Raw genomic sequence first — 24,610 nt, forward strand, 5'->3', positions numbered from 1 at the left:
TCAAGATTCAAAACAACTTTATTAATCCCTTGAAGGGCAATTTGATTTGGCAGCTCGCGGCCAAACACACACATAAAAAACACAACACATTCAATAGAAACACAGAGAGAAAGTTGGCAGCTGTGTGCAAAAATCTGCAATTTGTTGCATTAAAAAAGTGCTGATACCAATAAATTAATTAAAAAACAGTCTATACCAGGGGTCGGCAACCCAAAATGTTGAAAGAGCCGTATTGAACCAAAAACACAAAAAACAAATAAGTCTGGAGCCGCAAAAAATCTTATATAAAAGTCTTGTATAAGCCTTAGAATGAAGGCAACACATGCTGCATGTTTCTATATTAGTTATAACTGGGGGAAGATTTTTTTTTTCATTATGCACTTCGAGAAAGAAGTTGAAATGTTGAGAAAAAAGTGGAAATGTCGAGAAAAAAGTTGAAATGTTGAGAAAAAGTGGAAATGTCGAGAAAAAAGTTGAAATGTTGAGAAAAAAGTCAAAATGTTGAGAAAAAAGTCGAAATGTCGAGAAAATATTCAAAATTTCGTGAAAAAGTCAAAATGTCGAGATTAAAAAGGAAAGAAAAAAGGAAGAAAAAAGAGAAAAAAAGAAGAAAAAAGGGGAAAAAATGAAAAAAAAGAAGAAAAAAAGAAAAATTCAACAAATTCATGAGGATACATTTAAATTTAATAGCCGAACAGCAGAGGGGATTAAAAGACTTGGAAAAGCGATTACCCTTACACACAGGTTGGGCACAAAAATTATTTTCCTAAGACATGCCCAGAAGTTCCCAGAATACTCTGAGTCTTCCTCAAAACCTGTTGTTCCCATAGGGAGCCAAGGTCTCTCTGCTTGAGTCCAATAATCTTGGAACAGATTTTCACCACACTGTTAAGACTGTTAAGATGAAACCGAGTCCCTGGCATGGATTTTGCCTCGTCACCATCTCTTTGCTTAACATTTTTGCAGACTAGATCTGGTCTGATGGGATCTGATGGTATCTGTTAGACCTCACCCATCAATCCATTAAGCCTAAACATGTTAGAACACTAATTTCTGCTGAGAGACACCACAGGACACCTCAGATGTTCTTACATGCCCTGACTGGTCAGACTCTGAGCAGGATGAAGGGAAGCTACTCGGCATAAAGCAGGTGATTATAATTATATAGTTGATCTGTGTACTGTAGGTTAAGGCCCACTGTATTATCCCTTTATGCATACAGCATGAAAAGCTATACTGAATAAACACCAGCATGTACCTGCTCATGCATAGACACAAAACACCCTCCACATCACGGACTCAAGGATTTAGCAGTTTAGTGGATGATAAGATAAGTTACGTAACTCACCTGCAGTTGGACTTTTATCCTCATCCTGAACATTCAGTTGTAAAAGAGTTTGGTTTGCTTTCTTTTCACACACTACCGGTACTAAGGCCTGAGGGGGTTGTGTGTAGTCAAGGGAAATATTAGTTTGGTCTGATGGTCGGTTGAAGAGTCTGTTTGGAGATTTCAACTGACATCAAGGACATTTTTTTGTCTTTAAATAATTTGTAGTGCTTTCTTTGATTTAATTATTCATCTTTTTCATGCATTTGTTATACCCTAAAGGACTTATGTAATCTCTAATAGCTGCACTACAAGAAGCTTCCAGTGCATCAGACTTCCTGTCCCTTTGGAAATACAATAAATCATCCTTTCAACTGTATAATGTATGTAGAGCTCCAAAGACGTCAGAGATACAGTTAAATGAAAACCTTATAAAATGATGGATGAATTCACTACTTTCATTCACTCAAATATGATACAAACTAGAAAACAATACAAAAACAGACATAAGTGGAATAGAATACACAGATCCATAAAACAAATGATGTTAAGCACATCTACATGATATCTGTGTATGATGATCTAGATAACAATAGATAACCTACACGTTATCTATGATGTGACATATCTACAGAAGATAAAAGAAAGAAAGGAAACTATATAGATTTGGATAGGATAGATAACATAGGAAAAGAAGACATAGCTGTGGAAAAAATGATGCACTTATCAATAAAATTGAAATGAAATAGAATGTCAAGATATCCTCTAATGAATATAATGAGAGGAATGGAGTAAACTGTTTTCAGAATGAAAATGAGACATTTTTAAAGAATAGAAAGGACACACCTTAAAGGTATTGTGACATCATTTTTAACATGCTTTTAACACTATTAAAAGTCTTGGCCAACATCCCTCAAATGTGTCTAAAAGAGTGTAACAAGAAAAACTTCACTGTAGTACTCTTTTCCTGGCTTTTTATTACAGTGTTTTTTTGCGCCGTGAAAAATGCTTCCTTTCCCCCTTTCCTGTCAATCATTGCTCCGCTCCTCCTCCAAACCTCCTCCTCCTCCAGCAATACGCTCACAGCGGCGTCGGAGAGTTAAGCCGGGAGCGACAGGCGAAGCATGCACGGAAAAGCAGGAGGGCGAACCACAGCAAACAATCATAAAAATAAAGGCATGCAAGCAGCACTGTCCCCTTGTCTTAAGTCCAGTCAGTGGCCGCGGGTCTTCTTAGCAGTTTTCCTCCGGTGATTAGAACAAAAGAGGCTCTAAACAGCTCCTTGTTAAGCCTCATTTATGGTTCCGCGTTAAATCGACGCAGAGCCTACGCCGTAGGGTTCAGCGTATGGTGCGCGTCGCCGCGTAACCTTACGCCGTAGGCTCTGCGTCAGTGTAACGCGGAACCATAAATCAGCCTTTATGGTGCGCTGGAGAGGAGAGGAGACAGGGAGCTGGGTGGAGGGGGCGGTGATTTAGCGGATCGTTACGTAACGATCCGCCACCAAACCACATGCGCCGTTTTTGCATAGTTATGCGGAAAATCCCAGAAAGCACACAATACACTGAATGTTAAAAGTTCGTTGTTTTTTGGGTGTAATTGATGTCAAGACACCCAACAAAACACAAAAAATCAAGAAAAATTTGTTTTTCATGTCACAATCCCTTTAAGAAATTAAAAGATAGATTTAAGAAGATACATTTAAAAAAAAATTTTTTTTTAAATACATCAGGACTTGGTATGTACATGGTCGAGGTTATTGTTAAAAACGTGCGCGCGGAAATTCCATAGAGCTGCAAGCAATAGAAGCTGGTGCTTACTTGAAGTAGGCTACCTATAATGAAAGATCAGGACATGGACTTGGATAAGTCTGAGTTAATCTATAGTGACTTAAAAGCACTTGTAAACAGACAGTTTGCTGCTTCAGCTGGTGTAATATTAGCAGATGTGTTTTTTTTGTTGAAAGTGCTTTTGTGACTGAATATGGCTTTTAGAGAGGCAGCTGCTATCTTTGTATGTATAAATCTGTACATGTATCCATCACTTCAAATAATGCAGTTTTATAACTTCGCTAAAAATACATTATTTTTTTATTTACCCTTTTCAACTTCTTTAATCTACTGTACAGCAACATTTATGGGTGATTCTATGCATCTTTATTAGCTCATTAAGGCTAGTACATACCGTATTTTCACGACCATATGGCGCACTGTGTGGAAAGGCGCACCCTCAGTTTTGTGTGTCATTTTTGGTTTTAAAACACACATACGGCGCACCGACCCAAAAGGTGCCGTCTACAGAGACGGAGCTGCACACACACGCGCTGCAAAACACACACGCGCTAAAAATAGAGCGGAAGCAAAACTTAGTTTGATATTTTATTTCACTTTTCACATCAATCAAACCCTTCAAATGTTCATATTCTGTTTCTGCATTAAAGAATTTAAAAAAACCACCGGGGCGCTGCACATAAACCTGTCTCAGCCACCAGCCCTTTTCATTTCACTCTGGCTGGAAAAGTCTGTTTAGGCAACGCTTTTCTTTTAAAAATCACCATAGCCGGCAGTTTCTGTCCATCAGCGTGGCAGGCAAGCACAAGAGTAAATAAACTTTTCATACACCGTTGTGCTGCGGATCCCGACCGCGGCGGTCCCGGGTCCCGGGTCCCGGGTCCCGCTCCGCTCCGCTCCCCCCCCGCGCTGGACCGGGTCCGCTCCCCGTCTGCTCCCTCGCGCTGGACCGGGTCCCGGGTCCCGGTCCGCCCCCCCCCCGCGCTGGTCCCGCGGCGGTTCCGGACCCGGGACGCGGGACCCGCTCACACACGCGCTGTCGGGGAGCCGGTACCGGGTTGTATCCGACAGGAGCTCCGCTCCGCTAATTCAGCTGCGCCAGTCCGAATTTCCAGACCTGTCTCAGCTTCTTGATCATTATCCCTTCATCCAGCCCCCCCTTTTCATTTGTCCTTATAATGACTCCGGCTGGAAACGTCTTATGCAAAGTTTTTCTTTTAAAAATCACCATAGGTTTCTGTCCATCAGCTGCGCCAGGCAAGCACCACATAAATGAGAATGTGTGTGTTTCGCCGCGAATACACACACGCGCATGTCGGGATCCGGTACCGGGTTTGTAACCGACAGATTTGGCTGCAAAACTCGGAGGGTGAAGCTGATCCGACCTGAGACAGACCCCAGAAATCTCTGCTCTTAAAGCGGCCAGGAACCAGGTCGACCGGACCCCGCTTGGGGAACCAGGAAGTCGGGCTGCAGCAGCGCGCATCACGCGGCTTTAACCGGGGAAAGTGACCGGTTCCGACCGGCCGGGACCGGAGGAGCCCGCCTGCACTGTCTGGTAGTAGGGGCTCCCGGGGAAAGAGCACCGGCATTTCAGCCGGATCTGCCCCGGGGATGCGGCGATCGGACCCCGCAAACCCACGGCAGGTGCTTCCTCGGTTCCGACATGCAAAACACACGCGCGCTGCAGAACAAGTGTGCTTATTTAAATAGAGCGGAGCAAAACTTAGTTTGATTGTATTTTATTTCACTTTACACATCAAGCAAATCCTTAAAAGTTTTCATCATCTGTTTCGCATTAAACAGCTCAGTGGAATCTCATTCACGTCGCAACTCACGGGGGCTTCACCCGCCCCCTTCTCTTTTTACCGTTCTCATGGTGGGCGGCCTCACATTACCGTAATTCAGGTAATAGACACGGCGCACTGTTTCATAAGGCGCCCGGCACATTTAAAAAAAAAAAAAAAAAAAAAAAAAAATGTGCGCTTTATGGTCGCGAAAATATGGTACCTAACTTTTTTGTGGTCCAGTATTTTTGTCATAGTTTGTATTTCTTTTAGTGTACTTGAAATGCAGCTATTTGGAGTGAGGACTCAAGTTTCTCTTTGGTACAATAAAAATACACTTTATATTATGATTTGAAAAGAATGCACTTAAATAACATATGTGTCAAGGGACGACAGTGGAAGAGAAAATGGGCCATGACAAAATTATCTTGATTTTTCTGGAATTCCCTGCCTGTGCACGTGTTAAATGCGGGTTAAAACAATTTTTTCTTTAAATACTCACTATAAACATATCTGTTATTGTTTCCAAGGCGACCAGTGGAGTTGAGAGTGACTAAGCTATGGGGGATGTTTGGAGTATTCTCGGTTGCTCTTGCCCGGTTTAATCTGCTCCAGTGAGCAGAATCGCATGTTTGGTCAGAATCAGCAGACTTGGCATGGAGATCTCAGTGGAAATGCCCCCCTGATTGTAGGTTGCTAGGCTTTACAGTCCAAATATGGGACATATCCAGAGGAACTTCTACGCTGGGGAAGTTTTATGACTAAAGCCACCCCTCTCTCTCTTTATTTCTGTCTCTCTGCTCCACCACACATTCACTCTTGACTTTCAGTTTTGAGCTCCTCTCCTCTCACGTCACTGGTTGTTTGGTTTTTTTTTCACAGTTCCCCCAATGCGTCAGTTTGTCATGTAATTCCTCTCATATTTCATTCCAGAACTGCAGCAGGCAGTTGAGGCAGTTGGGATTCACCTCACAGCGGCACAAGAGCAAGGTACAAATTGAAAGAGACATGCGCTATTCTTATGTTGTTTACTGATAGGCAAGCATATGTTAAATTAGTCGTTTGTCCTTCTTTATTTCTTTAATGAAAACAGGGGAGCAGCATAGCAGTAGTACAACCACAGAATCCTAAAGGGCAGAAAAAAGTTCTTGAACTCATCACAGAAGAAAAAGTCGAAGTCATCAAGGTTTGTAAAGTTGATTGGCTGCTGCGTTTGTTCATGTAGTTGTTTTAAATCCTCATTCTACAACGCTCACTTCTGTCATGTAACATGCTGCTGTTGTTGTGTCTCCAAGATTTTCCTTGGAGCTCGCCCCAGGACCACGGACAGTGTCAAGATGCTGACGGACGAGGTGTCGCAGATTCAGGAGGTCAGTGTTTGATGGACAGAGCTCACTCAGTCACATCCAGACAATGATTCAACCTTTAAAGCAGCACTATGTAACTTTTCCACCTTAATCTAATATTTCATCATCATCATTGTGATGGAACATCAACTTCCAACAGGTTTAATGAACCTCTGTCATGGTCTGAGGGGTCTGTATCGCCTTCACTGGCACTATGTAACTTTGAGGAGCATGGTAGGAACCCTGCCACACTAAAAAAACTACACATTTTTACGGCTTTGACTGCTTTACGGCATACGTCACTTCCCCCTCCTTCCCCATTCGTAGTGGAGACCAAAGCTGGGCGGGGCGTGGAGCGCAGAGCTCAGCAGAAGCTGGTGTCATGGCCGAAGAAGCGGAAAAACCCAAGAAAATAAAAGTTTTATCGCAGGAGTATTTTTCCTGAGAACTGTAAAATTGTGCAGGGCTGATCTGCAAAATATAAGGAATGGGCATTCAGTTATTCACAGGTTATAAAGTATTTTTTTATTTTGTCAGTAAGTATGTTGGACTATTAATTTATGATGAAGTCCCTCTAAAAAACGTTTGTAGTTTGGGGGGCATTATCTGGCTGAAACAGGACAGGGGTACGGGGGTGACTTCACTAATAAAATCAAGTTGAAATAAGTGATTTTCAACATCGTCATATTATATTGTTTAGCCAAAAATAGATACATTACCTCTTCACTATCCATCCTGCAAACGACCGCTGAAAACAGAAACGTGGTTTTGAAAGTCCGTCCCGTCTTATTTCATTCACTATCAAAACAAACGCGACAGGGACAGGAGTTTTCCGGCAGTACGCGCTGGTGCTCATGGGAAATGTAGTTCTTTCTGGTAAAGCACTACCGCTTTTGTCCAAAGGAGCCGCCAAACTCAACAAAAGCTGAAAGTTACATAGTGCTGCTTTAATTGCTAGTGAATGACACTGGAGGATTTATTTCAAGAGGTTTGAGTTGAATAAAGTGAAATGTATAGTTATATTGTATGGATAATAAACGTTTTTTTAAAGCTGTCATGTGTTTTTGTGCTCAGGTGAGATATTGCCTCAAGTCTCTAAGAGAGCAGATGGCTGCCAGACAAAACAACATCAACAACAACAAGGTACATAATATCTGATCCACACTTGGACTGACATACTGACACAAAATTATCTTCTGCAAAATATAAAGACATTTCACTGACAGATATAGTGATACTCAGTTTACCTTCTAAGTTTTTCTTTTTGCAAAGATATCTTCTAAGGTGACAGTATCTGCCATGCATATATCTGCATGCATCTGCTACACTGACAAGTCTTAAAGAACGAGTCAGAGCTTAAGCTAATAAAAACGACAAATCAGCTATTTAACTATTTGTCAGGTCACAGCAGGACAGTTTTGCATTATCTTACATCCAGGGGCTTGTTTGTGTATGGTTTTGTCTTTTTGCATGGCAGAGTTTTGACTTGCACTTGTGGATTCAACATTGAACTATATAGTTGGTTTTCAGAAGGGTTTTTGAGCCACTACAGACTCTCTCTTTTTAGTGCAGCACTGCGTCAGTGCCTGCACAGAGTAGACAGCCAGTATTGATTTTCAGCTTTTTCTCTCTACACTAAATTCCCCTGATTCTCAGAATCTTTTAATGATGTTGTGTAAATGATAAAATCCCATTTTTCACAGAGTGATGAACCGCTCTTCCTTTTTTTCTTCTTAAGCATTCCACGTTTCTAGTACCATTTCACACACAAGTACTGAGTTTGATTATTTTATGTATTTTAATGTAGACAAATTTAATCACATGTTTAAACGCACACATTCACATTTCCTGGGCTATTGGGTTTACCTTCAGAACACTGAGCACTTCAATGTCGACAGAACTTAAGATGCGTCAAAGGATGTTTATCTCTCTATTAGACATTATCTACCCCCACGGGAAAAGCCCTTCACATGCAAAAACATAAAGTGTTGGGATTACAAAAAAGTGAGCTCCGAAAAAGTGGGCCCTAAATCTGAGCACAGGATTCTGGTTGAAATGTGATGTGTACTCCTGGTTGATGTGTAACCATGGATGTAGATCAGAGCTGATAAATAACTGCCAGTTAAGTACTTTCCCACTGAACTCAAAAGTCAGATGTACGCAGGTATTGATTTTCCCAGCAGCACAACTTTGTAACTTAGTTGTAGTTGGAGATGTGCTGCAGGCTCTTGTCCTAAATTACAATATAATGCCACACTATTGTTATTCTGTGTGTTTTCAAATTTTGAGATTTGCACATTTACATTTTTCTCAGTCCCTGTTGTTGTTGTTGCATCTTTTAGGAGTAAAAGATGGAAAAAGTATGAATTCTACCAATCACTGGCTGCTTTTTTCTATTTAGTCTCCAGCCAACGGCATCAAAGTCAACGTGCCTAGCAGCCATCCAGCTGTTGCCAATGACGACGCGGTCCTAACTGAAACTCATGTAAGGAAATCTTGCTTCAACATGTTCTAGCAGCTTCTGAAGTCTGTGTGGCTCTTTATGACCCAGTTATGTGAATGATTAAACCATCTGACATTTTTGATTGATTGATTGATTGATTTAAGTTTTTATTTACATGTCATGCACATGAAGTGCCCAGCCCGAGTGGGCTTACAAGACACCAAAAAAAGAAAAAGGAACATAAAGCAAATGAAAGGCAGACAACAGACCCTGTACCAATTAAACATATAAACAATCCTGACGCTTTATCCAGGCTTCAGAAACAAAATGAGCCAACTTAAAAACATTGAAGTTAAACAACCCGTCCATTCTATCATCATCAGAGAACCAGAACATTTCTGGGTTTTTAACAGACATTTCAGTAAATAATGGAGTTCTCAGTTCATCATACAGAGGGCAATATAACAGAAAATGTAATTCACTTTCCACTTCGTTAAGTTCACATAATTCACACAACCTTTCAAAGACCTTTGATTTCTTGTTAGGTTTGCTTTAACATAAGGTTCAGGGCCATAATTGTGCTTGATTTGGATGTATGTTCGTAATTTGGGCTTAAACAAAATATAATTTAACCATTTTGTCTCAAATAAAGCAAATAACTTATCACTAATTTAAGTTATTGAACAGGTTAAGTTATTTTCAACCTCTTCAAATAATGCAAATATTTCTTTAGCCCATGGCGAGCCATTTAATTTACTCCAAATAAAAACTTTCTTATTGACCCTGTCTTCTGGCATATTAAGGAAACGATTCCACAATCTAATCATCTCAAATTTACGTCTTATGGAACCAGGAAGCCAACCCATGTCACCTTGAACGGCCAGAATCGGAGCAAATTTTGAACACCCAAGAAACAGCGAGCAGCTCTGTTCTCTATAGAATCTGCAATCTTAGACTCCTTATATCCCCAGACCCCCGAAGCATAATTTAATATGGGGGAGACACAGGCATCATACAGTTGTGAGTAGGTAGAGTATCCAAGAGTTTTACATATCTTAATCTTGCTGACCACAGACCCTAACGCCCTCCCAGCTGAATCTGCCAACAACTTAATTCCAGCTTCCAAGGAAGGAACAAGGAAGAAGTCATTTTTAGCTGCAACTGGTTTGAATACATTCCTTTTTTAGGCAAATGACAGGAATTTAATTTCATTTGCAACTGTTTCCTCATCAGCTACGACCAAAATGCTGTGAACTAAGCTCAGCACTGACACTGCACAAGGGCTCACACACGCAGCTCTCAGACTCAAGCACAATATCACATTTCTCATGCATTATTCTAGATTCAGCACATTACATTACTGTAATATAACACCGGTGTCTACCAAGGAAGTTGTTTGGGACCATGAAGGGATAGTGTGCTCCCGGGGGTCAGTCTTACCCACTCACCTGTCTTTCTCACTTGCAGAGGTCAATTCTTCGGTGAGATTTAGGGACTAAATTGTGGAAGGATTTTTTCCCACTTGGCAAAGAGCTCTTCCTCTTTGAAATGTTACAAAAGACGTTTGAAGGAACTTGACTGCTGTTTTGTAACTGTTTTCCCAATCTAAGGTTGTTCATGTATCCATGTTCTTTTATTTTTTTGTGTTTCACTCATAGTAACATCTACCGTCTTATTTGCTCAGGAGTCAATATAAGTAATATAAGTTGTAAAAACAATATCCCATGCACACTTACACACACTTATTTTTTTGTCTTTATTCTTTATTATTTATATATTGCATTATTAGTTTGCCATCACTTTTGTGTAGTTATACTTTTTGTTTTTGTATGTTAATCTTGTGTTCTTTATAACACATTACATTTTAATATCTTCGGTGCAGGCTTCAAATAAGCCCATTGGGTTTTTTGCCTCTATACGCTGCACCGTATAGTATTTATATTAGATATTTCCTGTATATTTTTAAAACTGTGTAAAACAATAAACTAAACTAAAACTAAACTAAACTTTGTGGTACAAAACAAAGTCAGTTAATAATGCCCGAATTTCTAAATGTCACAAATGTTTTATGCTAAGGAAACCATTCAGTGCACTAATGCAACAGCAAGCTTCTAATCATAATGCTTTTGTTACCTCAGCTGAGACAAAGCAAATGGCCTGTCAGCAACCTCTTTTATCTCTTTGTTAACTCCTGCCCTCCACTCAGGTTCAAGTAGTGTAAGTTAAGCTTAATTGAGCATGTCAACATTTGTCTGCCTGCTGTTTTAGGTTGATGATAATGAGGATGAGAGTGCGACCCTCAGAGAGGCAACCAGACGTCTGTACGCACAGATGAAAGAGATGGAGAAACGGCACCAGGAAGAGAGGGAAAGACTGCAGGTTCGTCTCACGATGAGTAACATGACTCGGGTTTCTGTTGCCGTCCATGACTCATCCCCGCTGTGCTCTCACATTACTTTAGTCGTTTACATTATCTGCCACTCGTGTCTTTGTTTCCTCATCCCTCATCCTGTGATTCTCCAGAATTGTATCTAAAGGATCTGTCAGGGCATGCATGGGCACCGCCTGCAAACAAAGACTTTACCGCTGGCTCATAAATTCCCCTGTGTTCTTTTATTTTACGCTCTCAATTGTGTTAATGACACCAATAAAATGAAAGTGGTGCAAACAGGCAGACATGCGATAGCCTTTACTTTGAAGCTTTACTCATTTTAGTTATTTTGCAATAGCATTGCACTGTATGGTACATGGAATGACTTATTTAGTGAAGACTTGGGGGAAAAGTATGAATACTGCTACAATGCTATAACTTTCACAGTTAAAGAATTCAAATTAATCATCTTTTGCTTGGTTTTACTCTTTTTTTTGGGGGGGTTCAGCTTCAATGAAGGGGTTGATCAAATAAGTGCTCTAACGCCACTATAATTTTAGTTTGTTTTCTTATCTCTAATACCAAATTTATATACCACAGTTTTAATTTTACTTTTATTTGCCCGAATTGCTGCTGCTCAAGCTATAAACCAAATAGTTTTCTAGGACTGTATTCAACATCTTTAATGTCCTTGGCGTGTTAAACGTGTTTTTAGGTTTTAGGTTTAGCTGGTACGTTACCCAGTGAGCAAGGCAGGGCAGAAAACTAGAAATCTGGTAATTAACTACTTGACAGAATTAAATTGATTCAAAAATGATCCGGTGAAGTCATGCTGAATATAGATGAGAGTTAATCATGATTTGTTTCATGAAAAGCAAAACTAACATCATCATCATTGTGAACAATGTTTTCATCGAACTATCAAACTATCAGAAGTGTCTTCAGTATTCACATTCATTACTCAGGTAGAAGTATAGATACTAGAGTTTAAAAATACTCCTGTAGAAGTTGAAGTATCAACTCAAGTTTTTTACTCAAGTAAAAGTATAAAAGTACTGGTTTCAAAACTACTTAAAGTATAAAAGTAAAAGTAATGTAAGGGGGAAAAAAGCCATTAAGGACAAAAGCCATTGAAAATGAATGTATCTTAGTATAATGCAAATATATTAAAGAAGCATATATGTGTACTATTGAGCATTAACATGTGTTTCAGAGAGCAGGAGATATGATGACTAGTTGCCTATAAGTATTGTAATGGTGCAAAAAGTCAAACTTCAGAGGCATGTTATCATTTATCCTAACCTTTATTGGAATGTACATCCAAGTTTAGTTGCAGGAATCTGAGGGAACGGATGTAAGAACAAAACTGGACAAGAACATCTGAAACAACCACAACCAAATTCACTCTATCCGGATGGAGCAATTTAACTGGATAGTTTTTTTTTTAAAGGCCGAAATGAAATAGAGTAACGCGGCTGTTTTTAAAATGTAAGGAGTAAAAAGTACAGATAATTGCGTGAAAATGTAAGGAGTAAAAGTAAAAAGTCGACTGAAAAATAATTACTCCAGTGAAGTATAGATAACCAAAATTTCTACTTAAGTAAGGTAACGAAGTATTTGTACTTCGTTACTTGACACCTCTGCAAACTATCAATACAAAACTCAAGTCACCCATCATCTTCTAATAGAGCATCTTCCACAGATGAATATTATCACACACAACAACACGGGTCTCACTCCATGACTCCTCTTGCAGGCAGAGTCAAATGAGTATCGCAGCCGTCTTGGCGAGCAGTCGGAGCGGCTGCAGAAGGCCGAGCAGCTGTCGGAGCAGAGGGGTACGCAGGTGGAGGACCTGCAGAGGTTGCTGGGAAGCTTGAAGATGGAGAGTGGCATACTCAAAGACAAGATGGCTGCAGGGGAGGCGGAGCTGCTGCATCTGAAAGCAGACACAGATGAGGACAAGGAGCAAAGGTGAGAGTGCACGCCGTCTGAAATTTTGAATCACTGGGTCACTTTTTATTATCAAGTAACCGCTTTCTTTCAAGAACTACTCAAGCATAGGGCACAAACATCCACTGATCAAAATTACAAAATGATATGTCCTGTACTGTGCCTAATTGGTCAGGTTTCTTTTACTATACAGTATATAGTCAGTACTGGAGTTGAGGGGGATGAGGGGGGATGGCTTCCCCCCTGAAATAAAAACAGTCAAAATCATCCCCCCAGTAAAACTGCCATCTCCCCTTTCCATCCCTTATGTCATTTCATCAATGAATGTGGTTTTACTGCTATTTCAACATTTAGAGTCATCACCAGAAAAATAACTTATTTGACCATTTTCACCTGTTTTAAGTCAATTTTCACTTGAAATAAGTAGAAAAATCTGCCAGTGGGACAAGATTTATCTTCTTATTACAAGCAAAAAAATCTACAGATTTTTCTACTTATTTTAAGTGAAAATCTACTTGAAACCGGTGAAAATTGTTGTTTTTTCCAGTGATGAGTCTTGTTTTAAGTGTAATGAGATTTTTTTTTACTAAAATGAGACATTTTAACTAGAAATAAGACAAATATTCTTGTTAAGATTGTGAGTTTTTGCAGTGATCCATGTTACTTCTCCTGTGAAGGACAGAGTCATATTGATAAGTTCAGAAAAGTGTTTTTTATTGTTGTGTTTTGATGTATTAGATGTAAGCCCAGTGGATATTTAAAGCTTACAGAAGGCTGCATTTAACTGCTGCTATGTCATTCCTGCAGTATTTCTGCAGGTGTTTTGGTCACTGCTATCATTTGTAATATATTATATTATTTGTAATCAGCACAAATGATCTGTCCCCATATGATCAAATCCACCATCCCCCCTGATTTTTTTTTTTTTACAACTCGAGTACTGTATATAAGTATAATCATAGTTGTCTTGTATGTTTATTTGTAGGCGCAGAGAGCTTGAGAAGGAGCTGGCTGTGCTGAAAGAAAAGATTCACCACCTTGATGACATGCTGAAGAGTCAGCAGAGGAAGGTCCGCCACATGATTGAACAGGTACGTAATTATTACAAGTTGCTGCTCCAACACACCGGCACAGGAAGCCATTAATGACTAAATTTGATTATAAGAAGCGGATGTGGTTAAACAAAAGTAGTTTGTTATGTAGTTATAATGCTGCATTGACTGGAAAAGTGTGTTGTGTTTTCTTCTGAGACTCTCCCATTAAATGTTTCTGTTATCTATTATGTAGCTGCAGAACTCCCGGACCGTCCTTCAAGAGAGGGATCGATTCATCAGGGATCTGGAGGAGAGAGTAGCTTTCCTAGAAGCTGAGGTCAGCAGCCTCTTATTCATCTTTCTTAAGAGCATGAATGAATTCCTACTTAGACTTCATAGCTATTGCTCTTGCTACTTTTTCCTCTACTATTTCCCTGATTTATTTTACTATCCAAAAGCCTTTTTTGTGGCTAAAGATTTTAAAATAATAAAGGTCAGTTCCCTTGAGTGATGTTTCTTAGCCACTAAAGAAATAAGCACACACTTTATGTGTCTTTGTGGGAACATATTCCAGCGATTCAACTGCCTATTTACCAGTGTTTGCATACCTTTTTATTAGGTACCATAGGGAACATCTGTGCCACCACTTTGCCCTCTGAAAAACTGAAACTAAATGTTTCCCTTATTTTTGAGACTTGCATATTCCTCTCAGCTTTTTATGAACTGGAAATATCAGGCACTAGAATTATGAAACATTATTGTTATTGGTCAAGAAAGAACATTTACAGTAGTTATTTCCTACTTCACCTTTTAAGGTTAACTCTAACAGCACTTGTGAACCCAAGAAACACAAGTTAATTTCTTTAATTTCTTTCTGTTTGCAGAACAGAGAAATGCATGACCATATGGAGTACTTCCTAACAGGCCAGGACCTTCAACCCCCATCTGAGAGCAAGCCAGAGATCGTTTACAGGTGAATGAATGACTTCATTTCCACTGCTTCTCATTATTCACTTCTAATGTGATCTTATTTGCCATGCAATTTTCAAATGATTAATCATATTTTACCTCTTTGTGCAGCAAACCTCTGACACCAACGACACAGACCAACAAAGCCCTCCCATTCATTAAAGTCATTGAGATCAAATCCTGAGCGAAGCAGCAACCGAATACATAACCAGAAAAGAAAACAATTTGTCAATAAATATTTAACTACAATCCATATTACACAGTACATTTCTAGATCTTCGTTGATTTAAAAAATAAATTTTTGTACATATCTCATGCACATTAGTTTTGTGTTATTACCTATTACTTGCAAACCGGTTCTAGATACAGTAACTGGCTGTAGTGTGTCGAAATGAATATACAGGACTGTCTCAGAAAATTAGAATATTGTGATAAAGTTCTTTATTTTCGGTAATGCAATTAAAAAAACAAAAATATCATACATTCTGGATTTATTACAAATCAACTGAAATATTGCAAGCCTTTTATTATTTTAATATTGCTGATTATGGTTTACAGTTTAAGATTAAGATTCCCAGAATATTCAAATTTTTTGAGATAGGATATTTGAGTTTTTTTTAAGCTGTAAGCCATGATCAGCAATATTAAAATAATAAAAGGCTTGCAATATTTAATTTGATTTGTAATGAATCCAGAATGTATGACATGTTTGCATTACAGAAAATAAAGGACTTTATCACAATATTCTAATTTTCTGAGACAGTCCTGTATAGGCAGGGATCCCGAATAGAAGAAGGAGAAATCCTGAAGAGGACGCAAGGAAAGAACCGTCTGTGCACTTCAAAATATTCGGCTGAACTTCTTGGATGTTAAACGTGGATACAAGCCTGTACAGGATGTACTGTGTCAGCAAGTCATCAAGATCCAGGGGCAGTTGCAAGAGTTCAGCGAAGCATCCTGTGAAGCTCATATTTTCTCTTGTGCAGGATGTGAATAAGCTGTATCAATCGATAAAAGGTTTTAGTGTTAAAATATAATTCAGAAACTCATCTGGTCCTCAGGAAGTTCTGTATTTTGTAGGTCAATACAATCTCAGATCAATCACAAAACTTGTTAGAACCACTCTGTTGCAGATTTGCTGGTGTGTTCAGAATCACTTTATCTCCACTTCGGTCTCATCTGTAAATAGAGCTGAAGCCAACGCTTTTTATGGTTTGTTGTGATGTAACTTTGAAAACCTTGAGCTGTGCTGCAATATTAGAGAGAAAATGTTTTCTCTTGACAAACGCTCCTAGCAAGGCATAGTTGAGTCATTTACAGTATCATGAGCATTCTGACCTGCAGGCCTGCAGATATGTATTTCTTACTATTGCATGGTCTGAACTTGGCATGAATTTGCCGGCATATCCTCTCCTGAGAGGATTGGAAACTACCGTGAATGTTTTACAATTGTAAATGATAATTCTCAGTAAACTATGAAAGATTTCAAATTCATGAAAAATCCTATGGAAGCGTTAAAAGGAAAACCGGTACTAAGTTTATTACTCACAGCTTCTGCATCTTGGCTTAGTTTATGCAACATAATTTATCCCATAGTGCAATGTTTTCTGCATTACCTGCGGTTGTATTAATTTTAGGTTTAGGTCCTGTGTAAAACCTTTGAATTAAGACTAGTTTTTTTCTTCACGTGACTGCCTAAATAATCACGTTTTTTTTTTCAGCTCTCTATCCCAGTCTAGCCAATAAAGTGCCCTAAGGGGGTCAAGGTCAAATTCCTCAGTGCTTTACACCACTTTGCAAATGGGAGGCATGCAGTTAGTGCATTGTCTCATTGTCGAGACATGATTTACTTCAGTTTTAAATATTTTCTCTGAAAGTGGTTCAGAACTGGAGAAGTATTTCATGTGATATATGAAAATACTTTATGCTTTTTTTTCTTACTCCAAGTGCTGCACAAGCATTTTTTTTGTGTTAAGATGTTACATATTTAATTAGCAAAATTCTGCAGTTTGCATGAACTTTGTGGGTTTTCTTCAATTGACTGTGAACATTGTAGATATATTCATTAAGTCTGTCCTTTTGTGGTAGATGTTCTCCATTCTTATTTAAAACTAAATAAAACTACTGTGTAATGTGACTTTTTCGTTGTAGTTTCTGCAGCCCTGCTCTGTCTTGTTGTCAGTGAGACTCTGATCTTATATCACCACCTAGTGGATCGGTAAAGGACGCTGACCACGAAGAGAAGGGTCCAAAGATTTTATGTCAAAGCATAAAAGGAGTACAACTTTCACACAAATACAAATCATACAATTAAATAAGTTATCATTTTTCATATAAATATTTTAAATCTTCAAAAGCTAAAATTCATATTTACTTTGGGGCTTTTGAAAAGAAATATTAAATAAAACCAATAACTGTTTGTACAAAAATGAAAATGAAATATTTGCCAAGTTGGCCACAATCAAATTTGTCTTCTGAGCACGATTTGTCAGGTCCAAACTAAAACCCAAGACTACTGGCGAGGCATGTGCACTTAAGGGCTGAACTACAGTAAGAATTGTACTGATTAGTCTTCGATAACTATCTGCACTGACAATTTTAAAGCTCATCTTAAAAAAAAAAGTAAAAATAAAAAAAAGAATAGGGTGGAAACTTTTCCGTTCCACCTGATACTGTGTAGTCCTCATGCTCAAACACTTTGTGGTGGTTTCACAACGTGCTCTCCAGTGTGTTATAGTTGTCTTTGAAGCTCTTGAGCTCCAGGAAGTGTTTGGGCCTCTTGCTGCGCTGGCCCGTGGAAGGCAGATAGGTGACCTGGATGGTGGAGGGAGCGCTGCGGACCGGAGAGGCCGTCAGGTCTTTGGCTGCAGACTGGTGATACTGGTCCAGACTGGGGCTGCTGGAATAGGCCTTCACACTGAGGGAAAGTAAGAAGAAAAGAGGTATGAGAAGACGTTTTAGGGCCAATCCCAATGTTCACTCTACTTTCTACCACTAGCCCTCACCCACTACCACTTCACCCTAAAAATAGGTAGGGTCCTTGTAATCTTCCCTAGGGATTGTGACACCACTTGCTACGTCACTGCGTGGTTAACGTTCGGGTACGTAAGCGACTGTGTAGTTACGTTTGCACATACGTCACACCATATCAGGAAGCCCAGAGCTAAAAGCTGTTTTAATTTCCGCTGTAGCGCTGTTAATATGCCACTTTATTAAGTTTTAATATTTTTTCAGGCGTAAAAGTAACCGTTGAGATCCCAAACCTGGGCTCAGTTTATCCAAATAACGCCTGTTAAGAAATTTGCTCCGATGTTTTCGGGATGAGAAGAGCTGCCGGCGACTTATGGTTCCGCGTTAAATCAACGCAGAGCCTACGGCGTAGGTTACGCGGTGACGCGCTGCGTGACCTACGCCGTAGGGTCTGCGTTGGTGTAACGCGGAACCACAAATCAGCCTTTATTCTGGCGAGATCTGAAGATACAACGCAACAACGACCAAGCGAGTGATTATGTACATTCACTGAGTGAATATTATGAAAGTAAAATATATATTTCTAGGTAGAAATGTAATCAAAATGCATTTTTATGCAGAAACTAACTCAAAATATTGATTTTATTCACTAAAAATTAGAAATGTCAGCCATGTTTTTTTGTTTGATTCAGTCTGCAAATGATGACGTAAAGCATTCTGGGAAATTTTCTCAGGCCCTCGGTCGGTGAGTCAGCATCTGAAATCCCTCGCTGTGAAGGGCTAGATTCATACACACTAGCCCTCGTTATGCCCACTACCCCTACATGCAAAGAGGAATTGGGACACCACTACTCTCACGGGAACGTGCAAAATTTAGGGGTAGGACTGAAAAGTAGGACTAGGGGGGATTGGGACTGGGCCTTAAACTTTACGACAGGGGGGACTGCACAAATCATGTGATATTAACTATTATAGCTATTAAAAAACAAATCTAAACTTGATCTGGCTAGTCAGTGTGATTAAGCTTAACTTGACTTCAAAACTTCCAATTTTAAAAAGTTTGGAACAGTGGTACTTACACATCAGCAAGTTCATTGAGAGCTTGTTGGTATTCCAGAAACTCAGCCTCCCCGAATACCTAAAACAAGTGGTTAATTCAAGATGGTTATATTACAACAGTTGACAACAACTTTCACACAATTGTCAATCTTTTTCTTTGTTTTTTCCCATGATCAGCGATCTTGTTAGACATGAACCTCTTTTACCCACCCCAGTTCCGTGGCGAGCGCTGTCGTACCCTTCAAGCAAGCAGTCGATGAGCGCACTGCGACTGCTCTTGATCAGAGAGTGGGAATTTCGCAGCTCCAGCAGCCAGTTCCTGAAGCTGCGTCCCGTAAACGCACTGGGACTGCAGCTTATCTCCTGCAGGGGAATTCCTGAAATCCAGAGAGGAAGGAACAAAAGGTTGAAAAAAATAAAACTCCAGTCTTTCACAAGGAGACTGAGTGACTGCACATCAAGAGTGCGAGAAGAGAATACTGAAGAATTGTTGTTAATTACGATTAAAGATACAGGACTGTCTCAGAAAATTAGAATATTGTGATTTTCTGTAATGCAATTACAAAAACAAAAATGTCATACATTCTGGATTCATTACAAATCAACTGAAATATTGCAAGCATTTTATTATTTTAATATTGCTGATCATGGCTTAGAGTTTAAGAAAACTCAAATATCCTATCTCAAACAATTAGAATATTCTGGGAATCTTAATCTTAAACTGTAAACCATAATCAGCAATATTAAAATAATAAAAGGCTTGCAATATTTCAGTTGATTTGTAATGAATCCAGAATGTATGACATTTTTGTTTTTTTAATTCCATTACAGTAAATAAATAACTTTATCACAATATTCTAATTTTCTGAGACAGTCCTGTACAAGTTTGTTCATCAGAAGCTTCACTGTCATAAAGACAGTAAACAGACATTAAACCATAAAACATCATTGAAAAAAAAAAAGAAGAAAATCTGAAATCTCACCAGAGTCACGGATAGCATCCAGTGCTTTCATTCTATACAAATAGTTATAGCAACCTTTAAAACATAAAAAGAAAACATATATCACATGTTACATTACAAGGCAAGAGAAGTGTATTTGTATAGAACATTTCACGTACAAGACTATTCAAAGTGCTTTACATTATAACGTTTTTTTAATGCAGAAAAAAAATGAAAGAGCAGAATTAAAGACAGGCAGACATAAATTAAAAAGAATAAAACAAATATGATGCAAGAAATAAAAGGATGCAGTACATTATGGTGGATTACTGAAATGCAGCAGTAGATAAAAAGGTTTTCAACCTTGACTTAAAACAATGGAGCATTTCAGCAGCCCTGGTGCATTCTGGGGGTTTGTTCTACAGCTGAGGAGCAGAAAAGCTGAACTTTGCCTCGTGTTTGGTTCTAACTCTGGGTTCAGAAAGTAGGCGTGACCCTGACGACCTGGAGGTTCCTGTTGGTTCATAACGGACCAGGAGATCATAGTTTGGCTCTAAACTATTCAGAGATTTATAAACCAACAGCAGGATTTTAACATCTATTCTGTGACAGATAGAATACCAGTGTAAAGATCTAAGAACTGGAGTTATAAGGTCTACTCTCTTGGTCTTATGAGGACTCTGCAACAGTGTTCTGAACTAACTGCAGCTGTTTAATGGATTTTTTAGCGAGACCCGTGAGAACAGTTACAGTAGTCCAGGCTACTGAAGATAAAAGCATGGACAAGTTCTTACAAGTCCTGCTGAAACATCAGTCATTTAATCCTAGATATGTTGTTAGGTGTGTTAGAAGGAAAATATGCTCATGTCAAGACGTCCTGATTGTTAATCCACTGGTCCAGGCTGCTGCTACTGGAGTAGGCCAGCTTCTATTAAACCTTTCTTTATCTTCTGAATGATGCTGTGGTCCATACCACACTTACTTCCTGATTAATAATCAACTATGTGCATGTAATATGACCTTCCTTTATCTCATGAATGATGCTGAATGATGCTCTGGTCAACACCACACCTTTTCTGATTGTACAGCTATAATTCTACACCCACTTTCTGTGTGTAATAAATAAACCCTGCTGGGTGCAGGCTAGTTGTAGTTTACAACTAGTGTGCTACCCTTGCAAGAAATAAGTTAAGTCTCAGCCTCTTTCTTCAGATCACTGAGTGTTTTCTCTCCAACAAAGTGACAATAGGCTGACTTCACTACTCTTAATGTGACTAGTGGTGGGGGAAAAAATCGATATTGCAATATATTGTTGCGCTTTCTGTCGCAATAAATAATCGATAAACTGACGGCAAATATCGATATTTTATTACAACACACATAATGGATTTACGTGGTTTTCACTGCACTATTGTTCATGCACTTCAATTTGTCCAGCTGTACAGTGTTTACATTTACAAGACTAGTGAGGTACTATGCAAAATTAAGTTGCTTACTGACTTTTCAGTGTTAGAAACAAAGCAGTGCTCTGTCCTGGTTTATATAAGACATGTTATTAATGTTCATGCACTTCAATGTGTCCAGCTGTACAGTGTTTACATTTATAAGCCTAGCAGGCAGTGACGCTCTATACAAATGCACTTTCTTTGTACATTGTATGAAGCTTTGGCATTGAATAAATGCATAACTACAGACGTTTTCCTTTTTATGGGTATTTTTTCTTTTTCAGTCACACATATCGTGATATATCGTTGATGAAATTTCTTACAATATATTGAATATCATAGATATTGTGTATCGTGATATTATCGCTATCATGGGCCACATATCGCCATAGTATTGAATCGTGAGTTACCCGAATCGTCCCACTCCTAAATGTGACAGTTAAAATTCAGGTCTGAGTCCAGAACCACTCCCAGATTTCTGGTTTAGCTACTGGTTACATAAAGAAAATAATATACACTTTACAGATACCACTGGAAAAGAATAATAACTTACACAGTGACCCCCGACTGAGCCTGTCGTCCCCCTCCGACAGCAGACGAGGCTCGAAGCAGATCTCCTGCACCTTGGACAGCCTGTAGTCAATGTCCTCCCTCAAACCCTGGACATGAACATAAACAGGACATATGTTCTGCCAATTTCTGCTGCTTTGCCAAAAAATGCTCCCTAATGGTTTTCTACCTTTGTAGAGCTACAATTTTACTGTTTTACTCCCTAAACCACTTCCTTTCCCCCCAAGTGGTCCTTGTCTCTTGCCATGCCGTCATTGTAAATAAGAATGTTCTTAATGACCTGCCTGGTTAAATAAAGGCCAATGACTGAATGAATATCAAATAAAGAATAGAATAGAATAGAAGACTTTATTGATCTCCCAGAGGAGCAATTCAGTCGTGCAGCAGCCAAAACACACACACGCTTTATACAAAAAATTTAAAATAGAAATAAGTTATTTCTATATTTCAAATAACCAATAAATAGTTAAATAATAAAAAAGAGCAATATAAAAAGTAGAAAAAAGAGTATGTACAAGAGAAAAAAAAATAGTAAACACCAAAAAAACGGATAATATTTACAAAATATTTACAAATATTTTCAAAAACACGTGAGGTATTTAGTGGTTATTGCACTTACAAAGAGACAGGTTTATTGTACACGGGTGGCTACAGTTGCTTATTATACAGCCATAAAGCCATAGAATTGTTGTTTTTTTTCCTCTTTATCGTGTAATGTTCACAAAGTGTAATGCAATTCATGCCATGGGTAGGGTATTTTGAAGGATCAAATACTCAACATCCCATATTATCAATTTTACATTGTAAAAGAAATGATTGGTGTGGCAATCAAACTTTGGAAATCGAATGTGCGCATGCGCAAAACCACAAAGTAGCATTTCTCGGCAGGTAGCAAAGATTGGCAGAACACATACCATTCACAGTGCTCTCTCATAACACAAGTAGTATCAGAATCAGAAACAAGTTCATTGCCCAGTAGTTTCACACACACACAAGGCATTTGTTGTGGTTATTGGTGCAATACAAAAGAACAAATAATATTAAAAGAAAACATGTCCCAGTGAGTGGTGTCTTTACCTTGGGCGCGTTGTGTCCGATAGGGACATGCGGTCCCCGGCGGGATCTCATCGCAAACCGCATGATTTGCCTTTTGACAAAGATGAACAGAAGCACGAACACCTGCACGCAGAGACACACATGAGCAGGTTTCCTGGATCCACAAAGGTATACAAGATGTAACCAGCGCTGACTTACCAGACTCCCGTAGGCCATGACCAGAACAACATTGACCCCAGACAAAGACGAGTCTGCCATGTCTGTCATCGAGCACTTTTATCCGCGGATCGTCGGGCTAGCTGGCTATTATTATCATCATGTGGCTACAGTAGCTTAGCTGCAGCAGAGGCTTCACTTCTGCAAACAATCACCACTAAACTGCAAACTCTTCACATCAGTGCAGGTTTTAAAACATGCATTCGGACCAGATTCAACTAAGCAGCTGCCGAGCTGTAACTATTGTCCATGTTCATCAACATCATGGATGATATTACGCAGTTTAGTCCTGCGACCAGGGCTGATTGTTTTTGAGCTCTGCAATTACCGTAATGGTCGTAATAAAAGAGCAAATGCGAATCTTGTTTGCCTACGTTAAGTGGGAATACCTGTAGGATGTTTTTATAGGTAGGTTGTATGTTTATCTTTGCTTTTATGTTTTCTCTACCGAGGATTAGATCTACTATTACGGTAATAGTATTACCGTTCGAGCGATGATGTGCATCAATCAATCAAAAGTTTTTAGATTTTCAAAAATAAAAATAAAAATATATCAACAGCAATAATAAAAAACTAAAGAAAAATAAAAAATATTATTATTATTAATAATAATATTATATACATAGTAATCAATCACTGTGCAATAATAATAACCACAATCGTATGCTGTAACAATGCACCTTTCAATAAGCATATCTACCTCATAATGCTGCACCTTTAACTTTTTTAAATTGTATATATATATATATATATTAAAAAGAGCCATTTGTCTATTTACTGTACATTGAGCGAAAATAACCAAGTCAAATTCCCTGTCTTGTTTGACCTGACTTGGCCAATAAACCTGAGTATGATTAATAATGATAATAATAATCATCATCATCATCATCATCATCATCATCATATACCCTTTATGTACCTTTGTGTGGAGATTCAGTAGGAGCCGGCAAGAGATCCAAAATATTGCCCCAAAGACGAAGGGTCTTCGGCCATAAAATGGAAAACACACAAAAATACCATTCCATCAAAAATATGTCAGAAAATAATCCAACTGAGCGACGAAACTGATTAAAATTTTATGTTGGAAAAGATCTGTTCACATCATGTTTTATCAGAAGCAGTATTTCAAAAAATATAATCTGAAATACTCTAGCAATGCACCATGCACCTTTCAATGACCATGTCTACCTAATACTGCTGCACCTTTCACTTTTTTTATTGTATATGTATGTTAATAAGAGTCTTACAGTACAGTGAGCTAAAATAACCGAGTACCTGTCTTGTTTGACCTGACTTGGCCAAATAAACATGATTCTGATTCTGATTGATTCTT

At 38.8% G+C, this 24,610-nt stretch overlaps 2 protein-coding genes across 3 annotated transcripts in view; one reads left to right on the forward strand and one right to left on the reverse strand.

Annotated features, from left to right (window-relative positions):
* Window positions 1-15,529, forward strand: part of tuft1b (tuftelin 1b) — a 30,998-nt gene extending 15,469 nt beyond the window's left edge. The window contains exons 2-12 of one of the 2 annotated variants that reach the window (XM_061741790.1): window positions 5,838-5,894; window positions 5,998-6,090; window positions 6,200-6,274; window positions 7,325-7,393; window positions 8,652-8,735; window positions 10,962-11,072; window positions 12,821-13,038; window positions 14,003-14,108; window positions 14,305-14,388; window positions 14,936-15,024; window positions 15,132-15,529. In XM_061741790.1, the coding sequence (XP_061597774.1) occupies window positions 5,838-5,894; window positions 5,998-6,090; window positions 6,200-6,274; window positions 7,325-7,393; window positions 8,652-8,735; window positions 10,962-11,072; window positions 12,821-13,038; window positions 14,003-14,108; window positions 14,305-14,388; window positions 14,936-15,024; window positions 15,132-15,204 (1,059 nt within the window). In that variant the 3' untranslated portion in view covers window positions 15,205-15,529. The remainder of the gene's footprint in view (window positions 1-5,837; window positions 5,895-5,997; window positions 6,091-6,199; window positions 6,275-7,324; window positions 7,394-8,651; window positions 8,736-10,961; window positions 11,073-12,820; window positions 13,039-14,002; window positions 14,109-14,304; window positions 14,389-14,935; window positions 15,025-15,131) is intronic. The other variant, XM_061741791.1, reaches the window with a different exon arrangement.
* Window positions 15,530-17,270: 1,741 nt separating this feature from the next.
* On the reverse strand, window positions 17,271-23,597 carry LOC133461398 (protein C1orf43 homolog). Its single transcript, XM_061742290.1, has 7 exons — window positions 23,260-23,597; window positions 23,083-23,184; window positions 21,989-22,094; window positions 20,033-20,086; window positions 19,260-19,426; window positions 19,070-19,128; window positions 17,271-17,937 (listed from the first exon to the last, which is right to left on the reverse strand). The coding sequence occupies exons 1-7, from the start codon at window positions 23,326-23,328 to the stop codon at window positions 17,730-17,732; spliced, it is 765 nt and encodes a 254-aa protein (XP_061598274.1). The 5' UTR covers window positions 23,329-23,597; the 3' UTR covers window positions 17,271-17,729.
* Window positions 23,598-24,610: the final 1,013 nt, after the last annotated feature.

This window comes from Cololabis saira, chromosome 15 (genome assembly GCF_033807715.1).
Source record: "Cololabis saira isolate AMF1-May2022 chromosome 15, fColSai1.1, whole genome shotgun sequence".
Lineage (NCBI taxonomy): Eukaryota > Metazoa > Chordata > Actinopteri > Beloniformes > Belonidae > Cololabis > Cololabis saira.